This window comes from Anoplopoma fimbria, chromosome 13 (assembly GCF_027596085.1).
Source record: "Anoplopoma fimbria isolate UVic2021 breed Golden Eagle Sablefish chromosome 13, Afim_UVic_2022, whole genome shotgun sequence".
Taxonomy (NCBI): domain Eukaryota; kingdom Metazoa; phylum Chordata; class Actinopteri; order Perciformes; family Anoplopomatidae; genus Anoplopoma; species Anoplopoma fimbria.
The window spans coordinates 18250616-18266394 of NC_072461.1; the positions used below are offsets into that span (position 1 = coordinate 18250616).

At 40.8% G+C, this 15779-nt stretch overlaps 2 protein-coding genes across 2 annotated transcripts; both read right to left on the reverse strand.

Moving 5' to 3' along the window:
* Positions 1-2702: 2702 nt before the first annotated feature.
* On the reverse strand, positions 2703-3680 carry LOC129100676 (uncharacterized). Its single transcript, XM_054610115.1, has one exon. The coding sequence runs from the start codon at positions 3678-3680 to the stop codon at positions 2703-2705; it is 978 nt and encodes a 325-aa protein (XP_054466090.1).
* A 2244-nt stretch (positions 3681-5924) lies between these two features.
* On the reverse strand, positions 5925-10231 carry vsig8b (V-set and immunoglobulin domain containing 8b). Its single transcript, XM_054611520.1, has 8 exons — positions 10144-10231; positions 9757-9836; positions 8110-8279; positions 7716-7917; positions 7319-7471; positions 7097-7219; positions 6746-6884; positions 5925-6636 (listed from the first exon to the last, which is right to left on the reverse strand). The coding sequence occupies exons 2-8, from the start codon at positions 9827-9829 to the stop codon at positions 6414-6416; spliced, it is 1083 nt and encodes a 360-aa protein (XP_054467495.1). The 5' UTR covers positions 9830-9836; positions 10144-10231; the 3' UTR covers positions 5925-6413.
* Between the last annotated feature and the right edge of the window lie 5548 nt (positions 10232-15779).

The window sequence follows — 15779 nt, forward strand, 5'->3', positions numbered from 1 at the left end:
ACCAGCAAATTCTTGTTGACATTTATTGTTTAAGAAAGGCATCTTCTCCATCTCTTAACCAGAGTCCTGTCAACACAGTGAATACAGATTACTCTCTCTGCCTTCACTGGAACTTGGCGCTCACACAGACAGCCATTTGGACGCTGCTGATAGCGTGAAGAATTACACATTCAATCTCAAAACATCCAACAAACTGGTATAGAACTAGGGAATTATGTATTTTCAAATACAATTTCAGTAGGTGTAGGATAACCAAGCCTCTTTAGCTCATGCAGGAGATAAAAAAGCTTCATTTGGGGAGGCCATCCGTAGCGAGGAGTTCATGAGATGTTTATGGGAGTTGAGTGATGGGTGCCGGTTTTGCTAATCTGGATTGCTAATGGCCTGTTCCTTCCTGTCAGATATTGAAGTATTGGATATAACTCTCCCCGCGAGTCTCAGGGGCAACAAGCATTTGAAGTGAAGTTCACCCATGCAAGGAGAGCAGCGTTGCAACTGTCGGGTTTGGCTGGATGCACAGGAACATCTCCATGGAAACAATCTCCATACTGTAGACATGTTTACAGCTTCATGCTGCAGAGAATCTGAGGACATCAACACAGCAACAGTCTCGTTCTATTCATGTTCATTGCAGGCGTCTTCCAGCCCCCTTCTAAACTGACAATACGCCAATGACACATCTGTGTCTAACTTTGAGTTGTATGAAATCTGAGGTCACACACACACACGCACACACTTTCCACTACCTTGAGACAACACTCCAAGTAAAGCAGTTTTAAAGTTTATTTTTTCCCAGGCGAAAGGTACACAGAAGGTTTAAAATTCATGGAAATAATTTAAAATTTTTGAGCTATTTTATACTTCTCTACTCCACTCTCAGGGGGAAATATACTTACTATATGTGTCAGCTATAACAAATGCTATAATGACTTGCAGATTTAGATTTTACATTAAAAAACCTAATGCTATAAAATTTCACTGATACTACCTCTGAACTTTTTTAAGATTTTGAATGCAGGACTTACTTGTAATAAATTATTTGACATTATTGTATTGGTTCTTTTTACATAAAGGAAAGGGGCTTGTGCACCCTCATTTGGATATCTGGAGTGCCTACTGACCAACAGACTGTGAAATAAAAACCCAGTCAGTTTTTGTGGGCCGCCTAGATCAGGAAACTTGTGATTCAACAAGCCATTCACATTTAGCTCCTTTTCCTAAATTCCATGCAGGCTCATTAGAATAGTGTGCCCCACCCATATGAGTATTTCCCCCCCATGTCTTGAGGAAATACCTTTTCAAAGCAGACTGCACTTTTCAGGAGTAGGGCTTAAAGAGACAGGCACTAAAACAGAGCTTCAGACGGACAGCGAACACTGGTATATATTAAAATAGACAGTATGAGAAAACTTCTTTTTTTTTTTTATTAAAGCATGTAAACATGTTCTAGAAGAAAACAAAAGTACAAGTATGAACCTGAATATAAGCATCACATGTCCCCTTTAAGAAAAGGATCTAAATACTTTTTTCACTGCCATTACCCGAGCAAGTATGAAGATAGAGAATAATATGATTGTATTTTATTACATTATTGCATCCTTATTGGCCAGTATGTTATCATACTGTTCTGTTTTTGCTCCTGTCATGCCAACCCAAGTGCCTCCAATAGAGAGAGTAAGACTGGGGATGGGATGGAAGCCAAGGTTTGGTACAACTTAACTTCCCTGCATCAAAGGAAGATATGCCCTTTCTTATTTTGTCCATTTAGCTGCAGGAGGCATCCCGATCTTCTGTTTGTAGTGGGATTAGCTGCACTATTGTATCTCTGCTTTGAACCTCAATTGGTGATGCCAGGGGGCGTGAACTAATGGAGCATTGCAAAGAGGTCTGCTGGCTTTTTCTAAACCCTATTTACACAGGGTAGGTTTGCTGGGCACGAGTGCGCTTTTCAGGAACGCCCAGTGTCACGCCCACACACACAGATGCAGTTACACACACTCACACCTGAGTGCTGTCGAGTACAGGCAGTAACACTTCTGTTGAGGACCAATGAACAGATACACAGGAGACAGTGGCGATAGCAAGGGCTTTTCCACATCAAGTACACCCCCCCCCCCCTAAACTGTAGCAGGAGTTTGGACTGGTAACCTTCCAGTCATAAGCAGGCTCCTGTTGTCCCTGTGTGCAGCTTAAACCATCTGCAACCTGGCTCAGTAAATTCTCTTAAAACCTCTGTGAGGAAAAATAAAAAGAGAGTTCAGGCTATGTGTACTTTCTTGTTTTATTAATATGCTCTGTGCTCTCACCACGGACACATGTATTTTTTAACAATTTTAGATGGGTGCAGAGTTACATCATGTCCAGGCAACCATGCCTGGGGATCTATTTTACAGGCTGACTATTATTTGTTCTACTGAAATATTAATATTCATAGATACAGTCTGATGAGCGTGTGATTTGGATGGAAAGCAGGTTACCTGGCCGCTGTGATCTTTGATCACTTCAACAGATCCAACCTGCTTCTCTAACATGGATAACACTGCTAAAATAAAGCATTTATGTAAGAAAATGTAATTGATGGTGATAAAGCAGGACATTAGTCATTTCTGTAATTGCTACCACAAAAGGTAAAGTAATAAGTTACTTCAAAGCTTTTAATAAATCCAGACAATGAGCAATTGATTTCAGCACAAATTGGCTTCTCAGGTTTTACCTTGTGCAGTAGTGCTGGGTTTGGCCTTTTGTTCAGGCACCTTCAGAAAAGACAAACACGGATATTCATCCAGGCAGACATTAAAATCATGTATCAGAGCTTTCCAGAAAGTCTTTTTTCCGTAGATCAGCACTGTGGCGGTGACTGTCGTGTAGATGGACGTGAAGAAGAACGTGAGTGTGATGATGTTCTTGTGGTTCACTGATATCTCGCAGTGTACGTACAGGTCTATCACGAGGAAGAGGATGAAGACGGCCACTAGTGATAAGGCCATCCGGATCACCCTCATCTGAGAGCCCAGCTTTGGGCCGTGGGCTCCGTTTGCACTGGCCTTCATGTGGCGGAGATGGATTGACAGGTGGACGGAGATGGAGATGCAGCATTTCACCATGATCACCCCTGGCAGCACATCAGCGAAGACCAGAAACATGGCTTGGTAGACCTCTTCAGAGTGAGTGATGGGCATTAAAACCCCACAGTCTTTGATGGCCACGGTGAAGTTTTCATGGTGAAAGACCACTAGCATCGGCATGCTGGTGCCCAAGCCGCACAGAGGGATGAGAAACACAGCCAAGCCCACGTGTTTGAGGATGGCAGCCTGGATCTGTGTGTAGCAGTGATTGGGTGTGGTAACCAGCTTGGTGCTGTAGTAAAAAGTGAGAAAGCTAGTGTCCCACATGATGGTGAACTTGAGGCTGTAGATCAACAGCAGCATGACGGTGTAGTGCATCTCGGCAATGCGGCACTTACTGTCCACACCGTCCATGCTCATCCAGAAGTAACAGACCAGCTGGTGAGCCACATTGGCCAAAGACAGAGCCAGGATGATGGTTTCACTGGGACTCCACTTCTTTTTCTGCCTGTAGCTCCACAGACTCATCAAGAAGATGTAGACATTAAAGAAGACGGTTGTGACGGCCAACAGACCTGTCATCACCCAGAGGGACAACTTATTCACCCCATACATAATGATAATCTTCACCCCAAACACATCTGCAACCTTTATGAGAAAAACCTATTTCACTATGTGGCACTCAGCAGTTTGTTGGGGGGCTCTGAAGTCTCTTGCTTTTGCTTTGTTCAAAAAGTTGATAAGAAGGCAAAACAATATGCATACACACTCCAAACCAGAGAATTCTTCATTTTACTTTGGTGGTGTGGCCTGAGGAAAAAGAGTTACACATTTAGATTCTGAAATACATACAAAAGATCCAAATAAGCTCAATTAAAATCTTTATTCTTAAACTCTATTATGGTTAAGAATACATGTTATCAACAATTTAGGTGGCATTATGCAAAACAGAGTAAAGTGCAGCTGAGGTAAGAAGGTTGGAGCAATTAGGGTTTTAGAAACATCCATTTTTACCTCAAACGAAGCTCCCATCGGTTGGATCAGGCTTTTCATCACATTCAACACTCTGTGCCTGCTAGTCGTCACAATGCATTGTCTGACTCAATATCTTTGGCTGTAGTAGAAGAATCCTTTGTTTTGTTTTGTTTATCCCTCCCCTGAAGTTGTCTGCACAATGCTCTCAGCAAGGTGAAATCCTTGGACTTACGTGTTCCTTGGGTGGTATAACTATATAAGCATTGGATGTGATTTGCATGAGTTATGACCACAGGTAGTGGTGACGGTGTATTTGCATTGACATGAGGTGTTCAAGACATGTGCTCATTATGAATATCCGGTCACTTTACTGTATGGCAATCAGTGCAGCATGACAGCACAGCCGATCCGCAGACCACACTCTGCCGGACTCTGCATGCAAATGGTTATTCCTGCGGCTCGGCCACTTATTTACAAACACAAAACCACACACACACACAGACACACACACACACACACACACACACACACATGCACATACACACGCACACACGCACATGCACAAACACACGCACCCACCTATTTACCTGATAAGAAAAGCAAATCACCTGTGAATCACCTTCAGGAGCCTTTCTAATGCGCCACCATATCGACTCTGTACAGTCGAGGAAACTGACTTTGTACAAAGACTTTGTCAAACACTGCACTGCAGAAGCAAACAAGATATAAAATGCAATTCTGCAGCGCTTTGTCCTGCAAATTAAAAAAATTCCAGGGTGAAAATTCCCATAAGAGGATCGGAGGCAAAATTAACTTCACACTCTGATTCATGAGCAGCTCATAGTTTGAATCTTTATAAATACAATTCAGCCCTTGGCCCTGTTCTTCAAACGTAGTTTAGCTAATTCAGGCTAACAAGCATATATCAGGCTAAATGAAACCTGCTTATTCTCATCCAGCTAATTTAGTTCTTTGAAAGCAGCTCGAGGATTGGTTTGCAAATCCTGGATGAGGTTATCTTGGGCAGCAGTGCACACTTCTGTTGAAATAAAGGCAATTTTAGTGTGGATTAGCATGCTATGAGGCAATAGATGCATTCATAATTTCAGTTTACGTGTTCCTGGTGTAATATTGTTGTACTTTGGAAACAATGTTTCCACACTTTCATCACTGTTAAACAGTCTACGAGTGATGGTGTGTACTCCCCATTGTCTGCCAAGCTAATCATAAGCTTGTATTGAAAAGTAAACCTTAATAATATCTTTTAAAAGCAGCTTTAATTGCAGAATTTTCAGGAAAGTGGCGTCTGCAGTTCATAATTGTATACATTTTAGTGTCAAATGGCAAATTCCTACTTTAATATCAAATGAAATGCCATACATTATGCCTTCATGCATTTTGTTAGAGCCTAACCACCCGAGGTCCTTGAATGCAGCTATAAGTCACGCACACACACAAGCAATATCATAATTCTTCTGGCTGAGATAATTAATGCAGCTTTGAAGAACCAAAAAAACCAGACTCATATCAAATCACAAAGATTGTAATCTGGATAATTTGGTTATCCACGTACAAAGAAAGGGGCCCTGAAAATAATCAGTCTCAATTTGTGAAAACGAAAATGTAAATACACCAAGTTCAAGATTTTAAAGCTTTTTCAATGCACTCCCAATTAAGTTGTTGATTAAACTATATTTGAACCTCCGACAATATATATCATTGTTTTCAAATAATATTTTATATTGCATATCAAAACTAAATGCCTAATTTCATTATGTTGCGAAATTAAGATTAATTTAATTGAGTTTGATCTTTTTCCTAGAGATTTACATTTACATTTTCGGAGGGGGAGATGTGTTTCAAATGTTGTTTTATTATGCTGTGTCAGCCCAGATATCATAAAGCAATAAAAGATGGACCCATGGCACAAAAACCTGGCTGCTCAGTGAGCCATGAATGAGATTTAGATGGTACTCTCCTCATCAACCTCTCAGCTAAAAATGTTTTATTGTCCACATATTTAAAAAAAAGTTATAAAGTGATTGAAAAAAAAGCACAGGTTAAAAATACAAGTATTAAGATATATACATTTTACATACAGTTTTAGCAAAATCAGTGTAACAATGAGAAGCAGCAGTGGTGTGCTTCAGTGCATTATGAAAGGCAACCAGTTGTACATTTTTGTTCGAGTTAAGATTGAATTCCCAATAAGTTTTATATGAACACTTCCATGATACTCCAGTTAAATATATTGAATTGCACCATTTGTGATATATATTCTTTACATTGAGTTTTTTAAAATTTAATATTTTTACATCCCCCTCTTTAAAAGGCTTAGTTTTATACAAAAGTGTATCAGGCATTTGGATGTAGTTACACAGGGTATCCGTATTGATGGTCGTATTTGAGGGAAGGACGACCTGATGCGCCGTTACTCTCGCCAGTGTAGACGGGACTCGGGCCTGATTCACTGACGCTGGGCAGGTTTTTCCTCACAGAGCTGTATTGCACCCCGGGGTGGGTGCGGTACGCCAACACTGAGCGGAAACTGGAGTTTCTGCTGGAGGGCCTGCTCTCCGGGGCCACGGCGTCCTCCCTAAAGGAAACAAGTCACCAGGTCACAGGTCTCCATCAGACACTCCTCATATTTTAGACTATTTCATGAATGTTTTAAATTTTAATTGTTTTCAGCTCAGGTACGATACCTTAATTCGTTTGCGATCTCTTTCTCATAGCGACGCTTATGGCAGCAGCAGATCAGGAGCCAGATGAGAAGCAGGAGGAGGAGCAGCAGCAAGATAGCACCTATCACTGCCCCAACTATGACACCCACCTTATTGGTAGCTGCAAAAGAGGACATGGTGCTATCAGGTCACACATCTCTGCTCTCAATATTTGTAATTACAGCTTTAACAAGAGGCTTGCATGTCATTTTACGACTTGCTTTACAGACTATTGCAAATACTGGAAAGCATGCATTAGAAAAAAAAGGCACCCTTCAGGATTTAAGAGTATTAAGTAGGCCTATTTAAGAGTAAAGTCAGACAATAACTTACGGTTGTATGCACGCAGCGTATATTTACACTGCTCTTGGCCCACAGCATTTTTCGCCTCACACATGTAACTTCCAATGTTGCTGTCTGTATGGTTCTTTATCAAAAGCTCCCCACTCTCTGTGTCTTAAGAAGAAAGAAGAGAGCATACATATATATTATACAAGAACTGCGTCACGAAAGCAATACAGAAAAGCCTTTTTATTTGTTAAGATGCTTCCTCACCTTGGGTTGCATCGGATGGCATTGCACCTCCGCTCTCTCTCTTCCACGTGTAACTGAGAGGAATGGATCCCTGAGAGGATTTGCAGCGGAGGGAAACTGGGCCACCTTTCTCCTCTCCGCCTTCAATCCAGCACTTTGGCACTGATGGGGGAGCTAGTGAAAGACAAAATGAATAAACACATTAATGCTCTGTGATACCATGGGAGGAGTAGAGGTGAGAAAGAGGAGAGCAATCTGAGGTATGGCTACAGAGCATAGGCGTAACCACTGACTGAGACATAACAGAAACTAGATAGAGCCTCCACATTCCATATGAAGGAGAGTAACACCTGAAAAAAAGAATAGGAGGCGTGAGAAAAAGAACAGGTAAAACTGGTAAAGAAAAACTCCTCCTTACCCATAACCACAAGAGTGACTTTTCTCATGTCAACACCTGGCGCCTTCTTGACTTTACACTGGTAGGTGCCTGTGTCTGAGGGCCTCACATCAGAGATAGAGATGGAAGCGTCTCCCTGCTTGGGGTCGCCTATGAACTTGAGCCTTCTGGAGACTCCGGGGTCGCCGTACTGGTGCATCAAGCCCCCTGTATGTGATAAGATCTGAGATACAAAGAGTGGTTTGAGTGATGACACTTCTTCAAAAAGCAGGTTTTCCCACTAACAGAGCCCAGAGGTCAAAAGATAACCCCCACTCTTGCATGTTTAGTGATTACTCAACTGTAGTAATTTGCCCAACCTCCCAGACAGGTTTCATTACAACATTCCTCTCTGTTCACAAAAACACACACCTACCAGTTGGTCTTTCTGTGTCATGTCTGGGCTGACGTTGGACCACTCAATGTCCAGCTCCCCTTTGTCTTGAGGTGCGGAGCTGTAGGTGCATCCAAGGTTGACAGTCCCCCCCTGGGCCATTTGAATGGTCTGTGGCCCTGAAGACGTCACTTGCATTGCCTCAGTCACATCTGATGGGTCAGACAAACTCACGTCAGATTTGTCTTATTTATAATTTACACTTCCTCCTCCCTCCAATTTTCATAAGCTTCTACCTGAGCTAAAAGACATACATGAAATAGACAGAAAATAATTCTCTCTCTCTGAACTGCATATATATTTTTCCAACTTAATGGTTTCAAGCTCTGGGCTTGTGCTCGTAAACAGTCTCAGAGTGGAGTAGGTGCTGATCTGAGACTAATTGGCCTCTTAAGTCAAACTGAGGATGATTTGGAGCTGGAATTGAAGGAAAAGTGGTACTTTTGTGAAAATGAGTTGTGTATTAATTTAAAACTCCTGAGGCTCATTAGTTGTCAGAAATATATAGGTAAATGATGATGAAAACTGAACCCACTTGAAAAATGTACTTGACAAGTGGCAGTTAAAAGCTGCTTCTGGGTTGATACACACCCTGCTTACTCAGTGTTTACCGCCATCATGGATTTTAATTATTGCTGATAGCTTGGTGTTTACAGAAAGAACTCAATGCTGATTGTTATTACGTGCCGGTGTGCCTCAACATATCCCAGCGATTTATCTTGGTAATGTTATCATTCAACTTCTCAGACATCTGGAGCAAATTTCTTTTCACAATTTCCCCATCTAGGTAATTAACCTTCACTTAAATATCTTAATGGATCACGTTGATAAATCAAACCAGCCTCTCTTTCAAGACCATTAAAATTATATATAACTCTCTGAAAGCACTTCAATGACACAAAACAAACTACGTCAGAGGTGTTCATGAAAGCATGTAAATGGCAGATGATAGAAGGGAGCCTGAAAAAAACACAAATTAGTCAGTCAAATGTTTACACTGCCAAAGCCCTCTGGGGCAAAATGCTGGGATCTACGGAAGATGTGTTTTCCATGTGGAGAGGCAGTCACTTAGCTTAACACAAAGAGCTGCAAATATTTAAATATTCACCGCCTTTGGGCCTAGAATAGCCGGGAGTTTTGCATGTGATCTATATGTACACTTCCACTCTGCTGCATGCATTTAATTTCATTTCACTTTTATGTCGTTTGTGTATCAATATAAAAGAAGCCGAAGAGTAATTCCTCCACTGGGGACAATCAGGTCCCTCAGTGTCTTTCTTTACAAACCAGTTTGACAGGAGTACATATAAGAAGGGGCTATGAATGTTATGCAGGCCACCTGTCAGCCACCCACATTATATGTACATAGTTTATTGATTGTCTGCAATGCAATTCACTCAGTGGTACAACTGTCAGATCATCAGCTGAGAGCATACCAGACTGGCCAGTGTATTGTGTGAGTCACAGCCCAGACTGAAACCAAAAACAGTCCTGTAAGTGATCATATAAATTCTGCTCTCTATGATCAGAATATCTAAGCCTTCTCATAAAAAGGGCCGTCAGTGTATTTTCTTTGGGCCTTACTTATCTGAAACCTAAAACACATTCCTGATATAAAATTAGACTCACCTGTCTTCAGCCGAATTGTGAGCAGAAACAGCACTGCCACCTTTAGCCTTGTGCTTGTGAATACAGGCTCCATTATAACCCTGAAAGCAAGTGCAAAACGAAGTGAAGTACTTTGAGAATGTATTTCCAGTGTCTGTCTACTAGCTTTGAATGTTTTTATTTTGAGCTCTACTGTCATCTACCTCTCTAACACAGCTGTTTGTCTTAAAGCAAACATACAAGTTGGAGTGTAAGAATTACTGTTCTTAATTTGTTTCCCTTTCTTGAAGCAGGTAAGGTTTAGAACAAATGTGAATATCAATGCGGAAGTTAAGATCAACTGTTTTATTCTAAAGTAAACACTGTCAAGAAAACAAAATAGAGAAAAATAAAGTAGCTCTGACATACCTTAAAGTTTAGGAATAATCCAAAGTAAAAGTATGTCCTTGGAGGATCTGGCAGTGCTTCAGTACTGGTGGAGCTGGCTTATTTGTTCTCAGGTGAAACTCAGTAGCAGTAACTATGGCCACACCCTCTCTGTCCATAGTGCATCTGCTGGCCACTCCCACAGTCTGGAACATTTTAAACCTCCTTCAAATAGGTTTTAATTTATGAAATTTATGAAACTTAATTTATGAAACTTGCTTTTTGAAAGTTGGAAATGTTTAACTTAATATAAAACAAAATAGGAAATAGAAAATCAGTTTTGGATTTGTTTTCTAATCACAGGTTTATGTGCAGTAGTTTATAACAGAGATTAATTATTACCTGCCAGTTCTGAGCTGTTCAGCAACTATTTTGCTTGCGCTGCATGTTATGATGGTAAGCATATCTATCATCTGTCATTCCATAATGATGCATATCAGGACTTCCTGTGTGTCAATATAATTTTATTTCTGTATGCTGTCATGTTAATGTTTGGATGTAGTAAAATTGGTTTCTCCATAATAAATGTTCAGTATGTAAATGACACACCCTTCTGACACGCCTGTGAAAACATGTTCACTGAAAGACAGTAAACAATGAGCCGTGTGTTGATTTGTACCGCATTGCCAAGACGTTGACTGAGCTGCAAACTCTAGTGCAACTGCTGCACTATTAGGTCAGTAAATAAAACCTTTATTATATGATTTAGCTCACCACAGAAATCACAAATAGTTTGAGCCATACAAACCGGCCTAAAGTGTCACAATTTCTTATCAGCTATGAATGATTTACTGAAATGGAGAATTTTTAGATATCATCTGTTTTAAAATACCAACCTTCACTGTGGCAGGTGACCCAAAAAATTAAAGTAAAGACTGCAAGTAAGGTTGAATTGAGCGAGGAAATGATTCAGTATTGAATACTTGAGAGTGTACAGTAGGTGATGTGAGCATGGAGCATGACGTTTGCCATTAGGAAACTTAAGTGCTGGGTTAATGTGATCCTGCCAATAATGTTCATTAAAGAGATGAACAAATTAGTAACGCTCAGGATGAAACATGATCAGAGAGTAAATTTACAACAGCACCACCCGACTTCCTTTTGTGTTCCAGGCTCTGTGTTTGCAAGCTGTATACCTGGGTTTCAAGCAGGGTGCATTAGTGACATTACATCTATGACTCTGTCAACAAATGTGTTCATGAGTGATCCTGCAAATGTCATGGTGTGTGTAATGCTATGCGGTTAGCTGCTTTACTAACAGGTGGTTAATTGCCCTACTTGTTCCCCCCAATGGTTTAAGAGGAGGTTCTGGCACCGGAGTGCTGTGCTGAACAGACTGTGTGAAAGGACAAGGCAAGACCAAACAGACAGTAATGGGACACAAGACCACTGCAGGAGAGAGAGTGGGAACAAGCATGATGAATACGCTCGCGACCTCCCTGACACAGCAGCCTTTTTGACACCCAATGCTTTCTTAATTATCCCACTAAACTTGGTTGATGAGAGGTACCCAAACTCATGCCATGTCTCTGCAGCCAAGATTTGACTCTAACCCCATCCATCTTACCAGATTTGGCAAATGGTCCCTAATCACACCACAGGGTAGCAAACAAACCACATTGACAGATGTCCAAATTACAAGTAAACAGCCGAGCAGAGGAGGCAAACAAATGACCAAAGCAGGGAGGGGAGAGGCTACAGAGAGGCTTGCCAGCAGCCATACTGAAATAGCACGGCAGCGTGAGTCACGGTGTGTCAATGTCAGGCAGCCGGTTGGGCACATGTATTCATCTTTTTAAGGTGGAACGCCACTGGGACAAGGATGGCGCTTCTGGCAGAGGGAGGCAGTCACTCAGCCCCTCAAAGAGCTACGTGAGTGGAATTCAGCCAGCACATTCTGGGCCGCACACTATATTCATGACCCCCTGAATCTCTGCAATTAAATGTTCACTCTGACAGTGAAATTGATTTTTTGTCTCCTTTACAACAATCAGTCGCTATTCACAGATGTCCTGCCCGTCATAAACATATTCTGCAGCTTGGATGGTTACACCACGCAATAATGAGTACAGTGGTAGCACCGCGTCGCCAGTCATCATCAAGTTAAAGGTGTTGTGTTGGTTTACTGTGAACCTGGTGTGATTACTCGCTCTCTCTCCAATCAGAGTGAATTTTCAGTTGCTCCTGCCGGTTATGTTTTCATGCCATGCTAGGGGAAAAAATAATAAAGAGGCAAATGCAAGGATTCATCCCAGCCTCCGTTATTGTTTTGTAAAGTCCACTAAGGAAAGGGCACAGCTATCATCAAATCATGCTTGAATGATGCTGGACCCAACAGTACAAAATCACAGTGGTTGCCTACTACAGTATGCTTTCATTCTCTAGAGTTAATGATTTTGAAACTATTGCGGCAAGAAACCGTAGTGATTTGATTTTTGCATCTACAGCATTGAAAGAGGATATAAAAGGAAAACCTAGATTGGGGCAAATAAGCCTGAAAACACAACATCCCACTTAACCAAGGAAATCTGAGAAGAGTCAGCTGGTTACTGCATCAAATAGGCACCAAGGACACAAATAGAGTGTTTATGTTCCCGCAAATCACTTCCACAGTGAATCTCTGTCCGTGTTTGGACAATTATGATCAGCAGAGAGTCCATCTAAACAAAGTATGTGTGCCAAAACCCTATCCTGCCCATGCAGACAAAACACTTCCTGTGGTAAACCCACATGAAACAAGAAAAATCCCTGACAGTCCTGCTTCATTTACAGTAGGCCGCTCTGCAGGCCTATTTCTACTTCTAACCTCTGAACATGAAAAGGCAGGGCTCTATGAGAAAATTCTGCATATAAAATATAAATGGGAATTTATCGTGTATTTACTACTCCATCCCACCCTCGGTTCACAAGCTGCCCACCCACTTATACCCCCGCACATACACAGCCTCCAGCAGTGTGAGCATAGACGGTGGACCCCGTAATCCAATAAGTTGTGCTTCTTGTGCTAAACCCAGTGAAGTCTGGCACACAGAGAGAGTCCATGGAGACTAACGGTCCCTTAAGCCTCGCCCGCAGGAGTGGGATAGAAAAGCTGTATGCTCTGAAAAAGAACTTCAGATCTCTTTCCCCTCTCTGCTTCCACGATAGCTCATATTTCCCACACACATTGGGAAATTATGATATAATGATGTATATCAATGCTGACTTTTCTATTAAAAAAACAAAACAAATTAAGAGAAATATTCTTCGAAAAACAGCGTTGTTCACCAACTGTGTTATGGAAAAAGTCTTGTGATGAAAATGAGCACAATGTTATGCTTTATTGTCTGTATCCTCAGTCAATAAAACACACACACACACACACACAACATTCATTTTGAGAAAATTATTCCTGCAGAATTGAAACTCAGTTGAATGGATTTGCGTACATGCTTGGCCATGCTTGAAAGCAACTTAATAATTCATAGAGTGACTGCAATTATCATCAAAACACTAACAATAGTTTTTGGAATAGAATTTGCATTCTTTTGATGCTGTTTGTCCTTGTTGTCTGTCACGGCCACAAATTAGTGAACTTGACTTTTTTGTAGTCAGGCAGTAATGGTTAATGCTGGGCAGCAATAAAAGCATGACACAAGCACTCCTGCTATTATACAACATGGTCGGACGCTTCATCCACTGTTGTCATTTACAAACTGCTGCTAATCCTTGCTCTTACCTTAAATGTATCCCAGATCTTAAAGGAATAGTTAAACATTTTGAAATTGTATAAGTTGTCAAAGTATAAAAACAACAAGTAACTTCATCACTTGGTAGAAGCACATACAGCTCTAAACAAAAGATTGACGGTTTATCACCTTATTGACCTTTTGATCAACATGAATTAAACACATCTTCACACAAAACTATGTAATCTACTGTAACTTTATTTACAACATCATTTGGAATAACTAGCTTGTTACACAATAATATACCCATGACATGGAATACTGGACTGTGCCTAACCTATAATGGACATAGTTTACCTAACCAGATGAGTCTCCACTGTGACTCTGTGTTTTGGACTCGGACAATTTCTGTTATATTATATTGAACTTCTGTTATGATATCATATTGTTTTAAACATGTTCATGGCATGTAACAACAGTAAGATGACCAGCTGATTCCAGCGCTGCATTGGGAGGACTGATCTAATCCGCTACATAACATAAGGGCCTTTGTTTTTCAGGCTTCTGTGGAAGAAATTAAAAAATATATTTTTTTCTTCACTTCTGTTAGTCCTTCACAATGTACGTTTTATTATAAAAATGATCAAATATTTGATAATGGGACACATTCTGGTCCTAAACAGGAAGTTAAAAGACAACGTAACAGACTCAGATAAGGTCAAAAAGTTGATATGGCTAACATGTAAGCAAATAAATGTGTATTACACATCCAGCAACATCTATTTCAAGTCAGGTTTGTTTCACCTTGGTGAATGTAAGTCCAATATTCTTGCCTGGTAACCTAGAGTCGTTTTTTAGACGGATGCAGCTCTAAACAGGTTAAGTGGTGAGACTGAACCGAAGTCCTGGGCCATAAAACCAAAACAATGATCTGACAGACGCTCCGTAAAGCTGCTGAGAGCAGCAGAATCGAGGGATATTCCTCTGTGGGTTTATCATTACAAGCAACCTTTCACATTACACAGTCATTTGAGCCATTGTTCATATAAAAATATTGATTAGAACCGCTTTAACTTATTATTAACCCTCGCCTGATCCCGACTTTGAATTTATATCAAACTGCAAACCATAAACTAGCCTGTTAAGAAGCAAGGGCAGGCCAGAAGACATCAAGTATTGACCTCACATAATACTCTGAAGGTCTAAAACTTCTCTCTCTCCCTATGTTTATCTCTCTCTCTCACACACACACCATCTACCGAAATAAATAGATGGTGTGGGTGGCTTGGGGCTGTGAATAGAGCTGCCCATTCGAACTGAAAGCAAAAACCAGTTTTGACACAAGTCATGTGTGATAGAGAGAAAGAAGTCAGACAGGAATGCTAGATGATTTTCATTTGTGATTTTGTACTGAACTGTGAACTCCAACCAGAGAAGCCCTTGCTTGCTCCACTTAAGACACACAGATGTCTAATATCACACAGTGCAGTAAGGATTAGATGGGCCGGATCACACAATCTGTGCTGTTTTCTCCATTGTTCAGATGAATAATTAGAAACAATGCGGCAAATTTTGAAAATAGGTGACACCAGCAACATAACAATGCTGCTGGTGTCACCTAAAGGGTGGTCCTAAAGTCCTCATACCTGTAATTAAATAAATAAGCATGTTTCTTTCATAACATACATTAACACCCAGATGTTATTTGAAGAAAAGGGCATATTTTAAGCAGTCTAATGTTCATAGATGTTTACTGCTCCATATCTTTTCTTGTCACTTACATTAGGCTATAGTTTCTCATCCACATCAGGGCTCATATTTTCCCCTGCCAGACACATTGGATAAAAAAAAGGCTTTGTGTGTCTTGGATTTGTGTTTTTGTGTGATAAGGTGCTTTATGCTTGAGCAGTTGCATGGGTCAATCCTCATCAAGATGTTTAATGAGTATTT